The following is a 14,799-nucleotide window of genomic DNA, read 5'->3' on the forward strand; positions in this document are numbered from 1 at the left end:
AGGGTGAAGTCTCATGTTATGGATCATACGTGTTCCAGGGTGAAGTCTGATGTTATGGATCATACGTGTTCCAGGGTGAAGTCTGATGTTATGGATCATACGTGTTCCAGTGTGAAGTCTCATGATATGGATCATACGTGTTCCAGGGTGAAGTCTCATGTTATGGATCATACGTGTTCCAGGGTGAAGTCTGATGTTATGGATCATACGTGTTCCAGGGTGAAGTCTGATGTTATGGATCATACGTGTTCCAGTGTGAAGTCTGATGTTATGGATCATACGTGTTCCAGGGTGAAGTCTCATGTTATGGATCATACGTGTTCCAGGGTGAAGTCTGATGTTATGGATCATACGTGTTCCAGGGTGAAGTCTGATGTTATGGATCATACGTGTTCCAGTGTGAAGTCTGATGTTATGGATCATACGTGTTCCAGGGTGAAGTCTGATGTTATGGATCATACATGTTCCAGTGTGAAGTCTGATGTTATGGATCATACGTGTTCCAGGGTGAGGTCTGATGTTATGGATCATACGTGTTCCAGGGTGAAGTCTGATGTTATGGATTATACGTGTTCCAGGGTGAAGTCTGATGTTATGGATCATACGTGTTCCAGTGTGAAGTCTGATGTTATGGATCATACGTGTTCCAGGGTGAAGTCTGATGTTATGGATCATACGTGTTCCAGGGTGAAGTCTGATGTTATGGATCATACGTGTTCCAGTGTGAAGTCTGATGTTATGGATCATACGTGTTCCAGGGTGAAGTCTGATGTTATGGATCATACGTGTTCCAGGGTGAAGTCTGATGTTATGGATCATACGTGTTCCAGGGTGAAGTCTGATGTTATGGATCATACATGTTCCAGTGTGAAGTCTGATGTTATGGATCATACGTGTTCCAGGGTGAGGTCTGATGTTATGGATCATACGTGTTCCAGGGTGAAGTCTGATGTTATGGATTATACGTGTTCCAGGGTGGGTTCTCATGTTATGGATCATACGTGTTCCAGGGTGAGTTCTCATGTTATGGATCATACGTGTTCCAGGGTGGGTTCTCATGTTATGGATCATACGTGTTCCAGGGTGAGTTCTCATGTTATGGATCATACGTGTTCCAGGGTGAAGTCTGATCCAGTACAGACGTTTTGTTGAAGAATGTTTTAAATGATTTTTCTGTGTCAAACTTGATCTTTTTTCTTTGCTATTTTGTAAATAGTCAAGTCAGTGTGTTGTTTAAATGTCGAAACACATAAAAATCACATATGTTGTTAACCTGTTGTTTATAGCACATTCACACACTGATGTCAGATCAACGACTTCATGACTCCGGAGCTGGAACCTTCGGAGAACCGGAATGAACAGTGAGAACTGGATAATGCTACAATTCTTCCTGGTGGCCACTTGTGGTATTGCAGCAATAAACCCCCTGTAGTCCAAGAGGCATTTCCCAGAGGGCCCACCACTGTCATAGCACAGAGGCCTGATGGGAGAATCACTACTGCACATGATCAGTGGCTGCATATACACTCCATCTCTCCACTGATTGGTTGGTTGTTTGTTTGCTTATTTTGTTGCCTCCATAACGAGAACGCACAGTGTTCCCTCGACTTTCTAACGACATTCAAAAACAAACCACGTGGAGCAATGGCAGCCATTTTCTCATTCTTTGTGATTGAATCTCAGTTAAAGGAGCGACTCATCAGCAGCTGAACTGGACGTCACAGTGAATCTGATCATGTGTGTTCTCGTATGAATGTTCAGATCTGAATGCGTTAGAGCAGCCAGTTAAAAACGAGCTGACGCCCTGAGGCCCTGATGAAAAACAAGCCTGTTGTTTTTACAGTGCAGCGTTTTGACAGCACAGACTTGGCTTCAGGCCTCAGCGCTGACACTGAGTCATTGTTGCTGAGTCATAGTGTGTCGGGGTCAGGGTGAACGCAGCGCAGCTCACTGAGTCTCCCACTCCCACTTCAGACTGAAGGTGGCGCTCACAGGAGGTGAACAGATCCGACTTCAATCGGAGGTGCAGGGTCACCTGAAGGTCACGTTCAGTGTCCAGTTCACCACTGATCGCTCTGAATGACAGAAACCATCTTTGAGAAACATTTATCTAAGTCTAATCAAAACATGGAGGAGGCGGGGTTTATGACCTATACTGCAGACAGCCACCAGGGGACGATTTGCCTTCCCTTTCGAAAGCTGTCCCGTCGTCCATCTTTATTTACAGTATGTGATATAAAGTGTGTGTGTGTGTGAGTCTTACTTTCGTCAGGGTTGGGTGCGGCCAGGATGGCGCTGTGCTGCTTCTTCACCTGCTCCACATCCTCTGACAGCTTTTCTATGCAGCCTCTGATCTCCTCCACCTGAACACACACACACACACACATTGAAATATACAGTAAACATCTTGATTTTAAAATCAAATCTGTTCAACTTTGTCAGAATCAACATCAACAGAAGAGAAATGCAGAGCAAACAAGTCTAACTGGCTCCTCCCACAGTTTGAAAGCATCCCTGTTTCTATATGATATAATTATAATTATATAAATATGCATTATTTTTATTTTTTTTACTTATTTTTTATTTGGTTTTCAACAAAACAATGTGCATATCCAGACAGTTACTTTCTTTGTCCATTTTTTCAACTGTATACAATACTGTTATACATGCTATTCAAGTATAGAATGCAATGCATAGAAAAAACAACAAACATCAAACAGTGCTCACTCCAAGAGAGCAGAGGGGGGATAAGAATAGATGATTGATTACATACATAATATATTAAACAAGGAAAGAAAAAAGAAAAACAAGTAAATGAAAGTAAAACCAGGGATAAAGTAATAGTTATTGTCCACTCCAGAATTTAGTATCATAGGTGCTATATATGCTTTTCCGAGAGGATGTTTTATGATGTACATAAGTAGGCAAAGTTGACAGATAGCCGCACAACCGGAGGCCCGGAGCGATATTAATGAGTAACCCTCATTGTATTAATAACGCAGAGATAGGACCCCATCGTTTAGTAAAGATAGACTTTTGGAGCCCTAATGAATATGTGATCTGCTCCATTTGGTAGATGTCCCATACTTTTTGGGTCCATATATTATATGTGGGGGGGTCTGGTTTTAACCATTTGATGGTTATACATTACAATGCTGCTGTGAGTAGTATGTTCTGCAGGTATTCTTTGGCCCTCCCATTCAGGCCTGCAGGTATTGCTCCCAGTAGAGCTACTGTGGGGTCTTGTGGGATGTCCTGTTGGAATATCTCTTTGAGGGCATCAAAGACTTCTCTCCAATATGTGTTGAACTTAGGGCAGAGCCAGAATATATGTGTGTGATTGGCAGAACCCATCTTGACTAATATTTCTGGTGTTCTGAAGAATCTGGTAATTATTTTCCATTTAAATTCCCTCCAGGCGTTTGAATTTGTAGCTAGGTGTGCCTCTGTGCCCCTCCCCTCCCAGGTATTCTGTGGTATGACCATGTTCACTTCCGCCTCCCATCTCTGCTTTATCCATAGGGAATTATGTAGATCCATAGATAGAGATATGTTATAGAGCTTACTTATTGTTTTGTTTTTTTTAGATTTGTTTATTTATACCAAACACATGCACAGACATGCACAACACACTCATGCAATGGTAGGTAAATGTAACCTCTGCATTTGACCCATCTGGTGCAGGACACACAGAGCAGTGAGCGACCATGTACAGCGCCTGGGGAGGTGCCTTGCTCACTGCCTGTGTGTGTGCGACACATCGTTAGTGTAATCAAGGAGCTTTTGGACTTAAATGAATAAAATCTGAGTTTCATGTTGCTTTAATTTATAACTGGGTCATCAAGTCCCAACAGGGTTTATGGTCAGACCTGATTCACCTGAAACACTTTGATTCAAAAAAGGTCAAACTGAACCAACAGAGGAGTCACCATCAGAAACTTCAGTTTGTCCTCTGAACATCAGATCATCAGATCATCAGATCATTAACTCAGTAAAGAATAAATCATTATTGAATCTGTTAAATGGAACTATATGAAAATCTAGGCAGCTGAATTTAATTTGTATTCTATTGATGTGTATGATGTATTGGCTTCCTAATATTTCCCTGATCTGTGTCACTCACCTGTTCAAAGAACTCATCCATGAAGTGGTCCCTGTCGACCTGCACCACCTCCTCATCATCATCACTGTCCTTCGCCTGCAGACACAAAGACACGTTCATCACAAATCACATTTTCACTTCCTTCAAATCTTCACAAAACGCTTCAACAGCTGGATCGTCATTGTTTCCCCCGAACTCGGCTGATGATGAAGATGACGAAGAACTAACTGTTCATATTCTCATACTGATGAGTCACATGATGTAGAACTCAGAGACAGACAGGTGAGAGACAATCAGGGTTTGTGTCCTACACCAGGTCTTACTGGGTCTAACTGAACCAGGGTCTCACTGAGGTTCAGGAGTCTGTCTGAGTCTCACAGTGTAACAGGGTTCAGACGTCACCTGACATCATGTGAGGATGATGACGACGAGCAGGTCTGTCCCGAGCAGATAAGACAGTCGACAAAAGGACAACATCCACCAATCAGCTGCTGCCATCAACACACACAACGCTGAGGACATCTTGACTGTGTTTGACGGATCATCATGAAGGAAATGTCCGTCTGTCGGCCATATTGGAAGATTTGTCACTTTTTTCACACGACAAATCAAAACACTGAAAAATAAACCTTGGGAAAATCCTCTTGACTGCAGGTCCTGAACTATAAGAGAATAATCTGATTATTTGAAGGATTCATTATTGTGAATTTAAAGGGCCATAACTTGACTCCTCTCTGGGTCTTAGTGTGAGGTGTTAGTCTCCTCAGATGATGTATCAGTGGTTTAAAGTGGACAAGCAGCGGCACTGTGTCCATGTCCTCTCTCCGTCCTCTCTGGAGCTGCTCCTCTGATTGGCTGACTGCACTTTGAGTGACAGGCGACCAGGCCTAACCAGGTAACCACAGCTAAAAGTCAAGTTTCAGTACTGAGTTACAGTACAAAGTAACAGTACTAAGCTACAGTACGGAGTAACAGTACAGAGTTACAGTACAAAGCTACAGTACGGAGTAACACTACAAAGTAACAGTACTGAGTTACAGTAAAAAGCTACTGTACAGAGTAACAGTACAGAGTAACAGTAAGAAGTAACAGTACTGAGTAACAGTACAGAGTTACAGTACGAAGTAACAGTACTGAGTTACAGTACGAAGTAACAGTACTAAGCTACAATACGGAGTAACAGTACGGAGTAACACTACAAAGTAACAGTACTGAGTTACAGTAAAAAGCTACTGTACAGAGTAACAGTACAGAGTAACAGTAAGAAGTAACAGTACTGAGTAACAGTACAGAGTTACAGTACGAAGTAACAGTACTGGGCTACAGTATAGAATTACAGTACGAAGTAACAGTACAGAGTTACAGTACAAAGTAAAAGTACAGAGTTACCGTACGGAGTAACAGTACTGAGCTACAGTACGAAGTAACAGTACTGAGCTACAGTAGGGAGTAACAGTACTGAGTTACAGTGCGAAGTAACAGTACTGAGCTACAGTAGGGAGTAACAGTACAGAGTTACAGTACAGAGTTACAGTACGAAGTAACAGTACAGAGTTACAGTATGAAGTAACAGTACTGAGCTACAGTACGGAGTAACAGTACAGAGTTACAGTACGAAGTAAAAGTACAGAGTTACCGTACGGAGTAACAGTACAGAGTTACAGTACAAAGTAAAAGTACAGTTACCGTAAGAAGAAACAGTACAAAGTAACAGTACTGAGTTACAGTACAAAGCTACAGTAAGGAGTAACACTACGAAGTAACAGTACTAAGCTACAGTACGAAGTAACAGTACAGAGTTACAGTACAAAGTAAAAGTACAGAGTTACCGTACAGAGTAACAGTACTGAGCTACAGTACGAAGTAACAGTACTGAGCTACAGTAGGGAGTAACAGTACTGAGTTACAGTGCGAAGTAACAGTACTGAGCTACAGTATGAAGTAACAGTACTGAGTAACAGTACTGAGTTACAGTACAGAGTTACAGTACGAAATAACAGTACAGAGTTACAGTACGAAGTAACAGTACTGAGCTACAGTACGGAGTAACAGTACTGAGTAACAGTACTGAGTTACAGTACAGAGTTACAGTACGAAATAACAGTACAGAGTTACAGTACAAAGCTACAGTAAGGAGTAACACTACGAAGTAACAGTACTGAGTTACAGTACACAGTTATAGTACAGAGTTACAGTACAGATGCAGTTTGACTGATCATCTTTAGATCGATGGTCTGATTCTTCTGATTTAGTATTTTCAGCTCAGAGATGATGAAGACAAATAAAAACACAGAGCAGCTTTTTGCTTGAATCCAAAATGACACATTTAATTCAAAATGTCCGACAGAAGCAGCCGGAAATATTTTATCCTTTCTGGACTCGTTGTGGAAAACGAGGTCGAAAGAGCCAAGAGGAGAAATGTGAAAAATGTAGACGTGAGAACGTACACGTGTTCATGAACGAATGAATGTGATCAACGTGAAGGAACAGTGACACCCTGAAGTAGAGAGAGAGAGAGGGAGAGAGAGAGGGAACGAGGATGAAGGCAGATGAAGATGAGCGAGAGTGGAAGACTGAGAGGAGGAGAGAGAGATGAGGTGGGGGTGGGGAGGAAGAGGAGGAGAAGATGGAGGAGAGAGAGGGGGATGGGTGATGATAGAGTGAGCATTGCTTACAGGATGGGGGAGGGGAGAGAGAGGACATTACTGTACTTCTGCACTGTTAAATTAACAACTGTTAAAATATCCTCAATAAAATAATATACAAAACATTCATGCAAAAACAAAAAAGACATTTATGTTTTTTACAAATAATTTAAACTGACGCTGATTTAAACGTCTCCAACGGGTGTAACCATAGCAGCGGTGATGGGTTTTGACACATGAATGTGGGTGGAGCCTGAGACAGGTCAGAGGGCAGCAGGTCGAGGCCCAGCTGGGACGGACCCGCCTGTAGAGGACCAGGACATGGGAGACGTCTAACCCGAGTCCCCCACTGTCTCAGGACCAATAGAATTAGAAACTCATTCATCTGAACTGCACTGGACCTTTTAAAGCTCTATGTAAGTTGCTTTTTTTGTTTTTTATGTTGTCCCTGTCTTTTATTTATTGTGGTCATGTGACTGCTGGATGTTAAACTAATTGGCCCTCTGGGGTAATAAAGATATCCCTCATACTTAATAAACTTTACTCTGCTGATGAAGCTTTTTCAATGTGTTTTTTTACAATGTGTGTACGATGTGTGTACGATGTGTGTACGATGTCTGAAGGTTCCTCATCCATCCATCATCCATCTCTTTCTCTTCTCTAACCCACATTAATTAAATTTACTCATTCCTTCACTTTTCTTTCTTTTAATTCTCACTCCTCTCTTTTCCTTTTGTATTCTTTAATATTCTGTTTTTCTTCCCTTCTTATTCTATCCTCTGCTATTCCCCCCCCCCCTCCCCCCTGTCCTCTCATGTCACACAGACTTAAATCAGGATGTTGACCTCAGGTGTCAGAGTGTGTGTGTGTGTGTGTGTGTGTGTGTGCGTGTGTGTGTGTGTGTGTGTGTGTGTGTGTGTGTTTGTTTGTGTGTGTGTGTGAAACCATGCCAGCAGCAAGCCACGTTACCCACAAACCACTGGGATCCCTGGCTCTACCCAGAGTCCATCTGTGCTCTCTGCAGCTCTGACACAAAATATTTCACCTTCATCCGGCTGCATCAGTTTTTCCTGCACAGTTTCATGAACCTGAGACACTCAGATGTCAGAGGTGCATGTGAACGCACCACGACTCAGACATCAGTTCCTCTGTCTCCTGTTTGACGAAAACATTCATTGACTCCCAATTTTTAATATTTTCTGAATCAATTTTTATTTTGATGTAAGACAGTGAACGCATCACAGTTCACATCACGCTGTGGTGTGTTCATCGAACGCCTCACTGATGAAAACAGGCTCAACAACAGAAAAGACTGAAGTGTTTAACTGAATCTGTTTTGGAGATGAAAGCTTAAGTGCCAAGAAAACTAGAAAGGAGGTGGAGCTCCAGCAACCGTGTTGAGAATCAGCTGGCCTGGAAGAATAGTGTTAACGTTGATAAGAAGGCTCCACAAAGCAAGAGCTGCCTACTGCTCCACATTAATAGAAGGACATAAAAAAACAAGCCGATGTTTGTCTTCAGCTCTGGAGCAGACAGAGAGTCACACCTCCACCGAACCAGTATCCCTCCATCCCTGAAGAGCAATGACCTTCATGACCTTCTTTAATGATTCTAACTACAGATCAAATCAACCATCTCCTGCCCTCAATTAGCACTAATATATCATCAAGAACAGAGATCTCAGAAACCGCTGAGAATCTTATTGATTATCAAGACAGCCCCTGATCAGCTGACCAGAATAATCTCAGGTTCTAAACCAGCAACCTGTATCTTAGATCCCATTCCTACTAAGTTACTGAAGACATTCTGCCCCTAATTGACAGTTCGTTACTTAACACAATTAATCTGTCATTATCATCAGGTTATGAACCACAGTCCTTTAAAATAGCAGTAATCAAACCCCTTCTCAACCTGTCCTGAAGACAACCAGGGACAGAGACCACATGTCTCCTGTTGTTAAATCTAGAATGGAATTTAAAATCCTCTTCCTCACCTTCAAGATCCTTATAATAATGTGTGTGTGCGTATGGGTGTATGTGTGAGTGTGTGTGTGTGTTAGGGGTGTCACCGACGAACTGACTCGGCGATGATTCGTTGGTTACGTCAAGAGTGTGTGTTTGTGTGTGTGTGTGTGTTTGTGTGTGTGTGTGATGATTCGTTGGATACGTCACAGCGTGTGTTTCGTGCAGTGCAGCTGAACTAAATGTTGTGTTACCGGAGTTGATGATGGAAGTAGCTGAGGAGTGAGCCATCCCGCTTCCTTCCTATCTCTGAAAGTCACACATGTGCAATAGCGACCAAACATGGACCAATGGCGAGGTCCGTTACAACAGCATCACGTATCAGGAAGTCAAAAGTCTGGGAGAACTTCACCCTTAACATAGCCCGAAAAATAAGTACCTGCGATACGTGTCGATGGACCTGCTCTCCATGGATCAGCACACGAGCATTGGAAGAGACATCGTAACGTACACAATGTCCAACGTGTTAGGATGTTATCCTATTGCCTGATAAACAACGTTTGTAATCACTGAGGACACACTGCACCACTGAGGACACACACATCACTGAGGACACACTGTCCCACTGAGGACACACACATCACTGAGGACACACTGTCCCACTGAGGACACACACATCACTGAGGACACACACATCACTAAGGACACACACATCACTAAGGACACACACATCACTGAGGACACACTGCATCACTGAGGACACACGGTCCCACTGAGGACACACTGCATCACTGAGGACACACACATCACTGAGGACACACTGTCCCACTGAGGACACACACATCACTGAGGACACACACATCACTAAGGACACACACATCACTAAGGACACACACATCACTGAGGACACACTGCATCACTGAGGACACACTGTCCCACTGAGGACACACTGTCCCACTGAGGACACACACATCACTGAGGACACACACATCACTAAGGACACACACATCACTAAGGACACACACATCACTGAGGACACACTGCATCACTGAGGACACACGGTCCCACTGAGGACACACTGCATCACTGAGGACACACACATCACTGAGGACACACACATCACTAAGGACACACACATCACTGAGGACACACACATCACTGAGGACACACTGTCCCACTGTATTTTCAACCTGGAGTAATGTAATGTCCTTCAGAGGTTTATTGTCTTCCGGTGATGAGGTCACGTGGACATACTGTCCCACTGAGGACACACACATCACTGAGGACACACTGCTCCACTTCCTGTCAGACGTTAGGAATCTATTTCAGCTCACTTCAGACAGGCTCCGACCTTTTAATGCCTTCATTCAATAACGACTCTGGCCCTGGACTATTCATACTGCATCTCCTCCACTGGCTCTGATACAGAAACACTGCTCATACACACGGGTAGAGCAACGGCAGCAGGGGTTTCAAACCTCCAACCCCTGTCTGGGTGCTCTTAAGCAATATTCAACACACCCAGGATCCCTGCACGAGATGAGACAAAACTATTTGTAAACCTTTGGGCTGCATTTGAGTTTTAACTCCAGCGGAACCATCCTTTACCAAAGGAAAGGAGCCTCAATGCTTCCTAACGTATGTCCTCTAGGAAGCATTGAGGCTCCTTTCCTTTGGTAAAGGATGGTCCGATGTTTCCCTAACTTATGTCCTCTAGGAAACATCGGACCATCCTTAACCAAAGGAAAGGAGCCTCAATGCTCCCTAACTTATGTCCTCTAGGAAGCATTGAGGCTCCTTTCCTTTGGTAAAGGATGGTCCGATGTTTCCCTAACTTATGTCCTCTAGGAAACATCGGACCATCCTTAACCAAAGGAAAGGAGCCTCAATGCTCCCTAACTTATGTCCTCTAGGAAGCATCGGACCATCCTTAACCAAAGGAAAGGAGCCTCAATGCTCCCTAACTTATGTCCAACATAAGTTAGCAACATTTAAAGTGATGCACCGACTTAAATCTATAGGGTTAGGGTTGATCCAGATGTGAATCCATCATCACAGGATCGATTTCTTCCCTCTCACATCTGTCAACAGCAAACATACAGAGCTTCATCATCATCACATCTAAATATTAAAATGATTTCCATCCTGTAACTGTGGAATGGACCCAATCGTTTCTTTCTCCTCTCATCGCGTATCAGAGGTCGGGGTGGTGGATCCAGTTTAATCCAGTTTGGTCCAATTTGATCCAGTTTGGTCCAGTTTGGTGGATCCTTTATCGTTGGCATCAGATAATGGTGGTGGACCACGACCAATGACTCTTGTTGAGGCTGAAGGACAGAGGATGTCTCACCATGTTAAAGCTCTATGAGACAAACTGTGATCTGTGAATATGGGCTATACAAATAAAGTTGATTGATTGATTGTTGAAGGTTTTTCTCCTGGTATATTCCTCACATTATTAGTTCAACATTTCCGTTGTTTTATTTAATTTTAAATTGAATCTGTTTTATTCTTATTTTCTGTCAGATGTTCAATGTCCCTCTGCATGAAGTGAAACCATCGTTTCTCAGCACGTGTCATTTAAAACATGAAACCTAATTGTAACTGTCAGTAAACAGACAACTGCCCAGTCTGTGTTAATCTTCTGTTATAAATAAAGTAGCTTAAAAAAAACAGAGAATGTAAGTCGGATTTCCTCTGCTCACAAACTCCTTCCCTACTCCTTTCCTAACTCCTTTCCTAACTCCTTTCCTAACTCCTTTCCTAACTCCTTTCCTAACTCCTTTCCTAACTCCTTACGGCTTCTCCTTCACATCATAGGAAAGGAAAAGGTTTGGACTTTTTAAACGCAGTCACTGTGTCAATGCTGGAATGATGAGGAGCATTCGACCAATCAGACAGAGGACGACCTCATCAGCTGACTCACACATGTGACCTCATCCCCACTGCCCCGCCCAGTTTCCCATCAGCCTGCAGCGGCGTGCAGACGGACCGTGCACGTACACGTGCACTCTCTGAAACCTTCCTGCCAATCAGCTTGAGCCCTGCCGAGTCAAAGGAGGAGGAGGCTCAGTGAACTGTAGAGGGGGGAGGGGCAACTTGACAGCACACACAGACACACACACACATATACAGACACACACACACACACATACAGACACACACACACACACACTCACAAACACACAGACACACACACACACACACAGAAAGAAGAAATACACACATAAAAGAGGCCAGGGACATTTCAGGGCTATTAGATGAAAACGCTTCCATAAATCACATGATGAGCCTCCTACTGACCAAACACACACACACACACACACACACAAACATACTAACTCACACACACTCTCACACATATGCACACATACACACACTCACACTCTTGCACACACACACACACACACGTCCTCTCTGATCAGTCAGGACGTTTGTATTCGTGTCAGAACATTTAACAAAACATTAATTTAACAGTTATCACGATTCCCAGCACAGCGCTCCTCCCTGCACTGGTTACCAGTAGCTGCTCCTATCCACTTCAAGACTCTGGTACTTGGTACCGTGCTGTGACCTGGGGAGAGCGTGGCCTAGGGGATAGAGCGGGTGTTCTGCAACAAGGAGGTTGCCGGTTCGAATCTGCATGCCTAAGTGTCCTTGGCAAGATGCTGAACCCCTAAAATGGCCCCTCAGAAATGCTGAGTGTTCTTGAAATGTAAGTCGCTTTGGACAAAAGCGCCAGCTAAATGACATGTAATGTAATACATACACACACACATATAAACAAACATTTATATATTTTTGCTATTTTGTACAATTCTAAAATATCTTTAGGTTTGTTTGTTTGTCATCAGGATGATGGAAACACAACTGAACGGAATTCATCCAAAGTCCAGGGTCAAAATGCAGCAGAAGAACTTTAATTTGAAAGTGTCAGACAACAGTGTCACACTCTGCTGTCAAGGTGCCCTTGAGCAAGTCACTTGACGAAGGGCAGCCGTATGTCTGCTGCAAGGTGTGTGGGTGTGTCTGTGTGTGTTTATGTGTGTGTGTGTGTGTGTGTGTGTTCTGGGTAAACAATGTCAAACAAATACTAAAATGAAAACACCCACCTGGTGCCTCCAGCAAGACAAAGCAAACTATCAGAGCCTGAACACACGGTTCTCTTCTCTTCTGTTCTACTCTATTCTATTCTGTTCTGTTCTCTTCTGTTCTACTCTATTCTATTCTGTTCTGTTCTCTTCTGTTCTACTCTGTTCTATTCTGTTCTCTTCTCTTCTGTTCTACTCTGTTCCGTTCTGTTCTCTTCTCTTCTGTTCTACTCTATTCTATTCTGTTCTGTTCTCTTCTGTTCTACTCTGTTCCGTTCTCTTCTCTTCTGTTCTACTCTATTCTATTCTGTTCTGTTCTCTTCTGTTCTACTCTGTTCCGTTCTGTTCTCTTCTCTTCTGTTCTACTCTGTTCCGTTCTGTTCTCTTCTCTTCTGTTCTACTCTATTCTATTCTGTTCTGTTCTACTCACTTTAGTTGGATCCCTGAAGTTGTGTCTATTTCACTCGTCACGAAAATACAAAAAAGTCATTTACAGAAAATAATGTTTTTACCAACCTGAACACCCAGATGTGAAAACATGAAGAGTTCTGAACAGAGTGGAGGATTTGTTACAGAGACCAACAGAGTTCATCACCTTGTGTGTCTGCAGGGGGCGCTGGTGAACTGAAACTGTTTCATAGTGTTGATTTAATCATCACAGTTCTTTATGATTTCTATGTTCCAGAATCAATATCTTTTTATTATTATCTATTGACCCATAACAACTGCTAGCAGTTAACAGTTAGCATGTGGACCAGAGCAACGTTATGACAGAATGAATGTCTAACAGCTAACAGCTAACAGCTAACTGTGTGTGAACCTTTAAGTTAAGAACAACAACACACACACTTCCTGCCAGTTTTGAGCTCGGGTTTCAGATTCAGATTCATTTCAAACGACTCAACTTTTATTAAAGTCACAGGTTTTCTGTCCCACTGATGTTTGACTTCTGCAGTGTTACACCAGAGTCCGGGCTATGTTCCGACCATTCAACAGAGATTCACTACATTCTTCCACCATCAACATTTTCTCTTCTAACATTTTGAAAATAATTTTTCAACAGTCACATTATTCTGCTGCATGTGAGAAGAGCTGGAAAACATTGTGTTCTGCTGCCGTCAACAGATACAATAATAACGGCTGATGGACACTTTATGTTTGAGTCATTTGCACATGATTGACTCTTTGTCTTTTGTGAGACAGACAAGTCAGTGAACACGTCTCTGTCTCCTACTGTTGACTTTTCACAGATTTACATCTTCAGCTGAAGACGTCGTCAGTTTGAGACCCGATGATCCGTCTGTCCAGAAGGTCACTTACACTCCACACCAGTTGGTGGCAGCAAAGCACCTCGTTGTTTGCTAACAGCCCAAGAAACTTCAACTAGAATCAGACGAGCAGGTTTGTGGAAACTGGTTCCCGATGAAGACGAGTTTCAATCGTGTGTAAACCGGGTAAACAAAGACAATAAAACAAAAGTTCCTCCTCAGGTCCAACAGAGGTTCTTTGAGATCTTTGACCTTCTGACCTCCCGTCTCTTCAGCAGCTCTCATAACTCTTTGCTGGTGGAGCCTCACGGATCCACAGAGGTGGAGCTGCTCCACTGAGACGCACCTTATTAAAGACAACACGTGTGTTCATGACTCCACAGATCCAGTTTACTCACTGTCCTCAGACCTTCACCCACGCAACATGGCTCCAGGAAACCCTCTCACCATCACTCAGAGTCATGTGACCCGACATCATGTGACTGTTTCACTAAAGAAACATTTCTGCTTTTTCGTTTCAAACTTTTAGAAACTGAAAATCATATTGAACTAAGGAACCAGGATATACGGCGGCCGAGAGGTAGCACAACAAAAAAAGCCACACAAAAGGAACACAATCCCAAAGTGGGCGACAGAAGATTTGGATGAGAGAGCTTTGTGAGCGCAGATAGGAACGCAGCTGGTTTCATCCGTTGTGATCGTGTTCCTGTTGTGTAGCTTGTTTTGTTGTGT

The 14,799-nt window shown here is 43.1% G+C and overlaps 1 protein-coding gene across 1 annotated transcript in view; it reads right to left on the reverse strand.

The window, feature by feature from the left end:
* stx1b (syntaxin 1B) overlaps positions 1 to 14,799 on the reverse strand; it is a 39,354-nt gene that overhangs the window by 19,506 nt on the left and 5,049 nt on the right. Inside the window, exons 2-3 of the mRNA XM_062408240.1 lie at positions 4,124 to 4,198; positions 2,264 to 2,363 (exon numbers count right to left, since the gene is read on the reverse strand). Of these exons, the coding sequence (XP_062264224.1) occupies positions 2,264 to 2,363; positions 4,124 to 4,198 (175 nt within the window). The remainder of the gene's footprint in view (positions 1 to 2,263; positions 2,364 to 4,123; positions 4,199 to 14,799) is intronic.

Source organism: Platichthys flesus, chromosome 16, assembly GCF_949316205.1.
Source record: "Platichthys flesus chromosome 16, fPlaFle2.1, whole genome shotgun sequence".
NCBI classification, from domain to species: Eukaryota; Metazoa; Chordata; class Actinopteri; order Pleuronectiformes; family Pleuronectidae; genus Platichthys; species Platichthys flesus.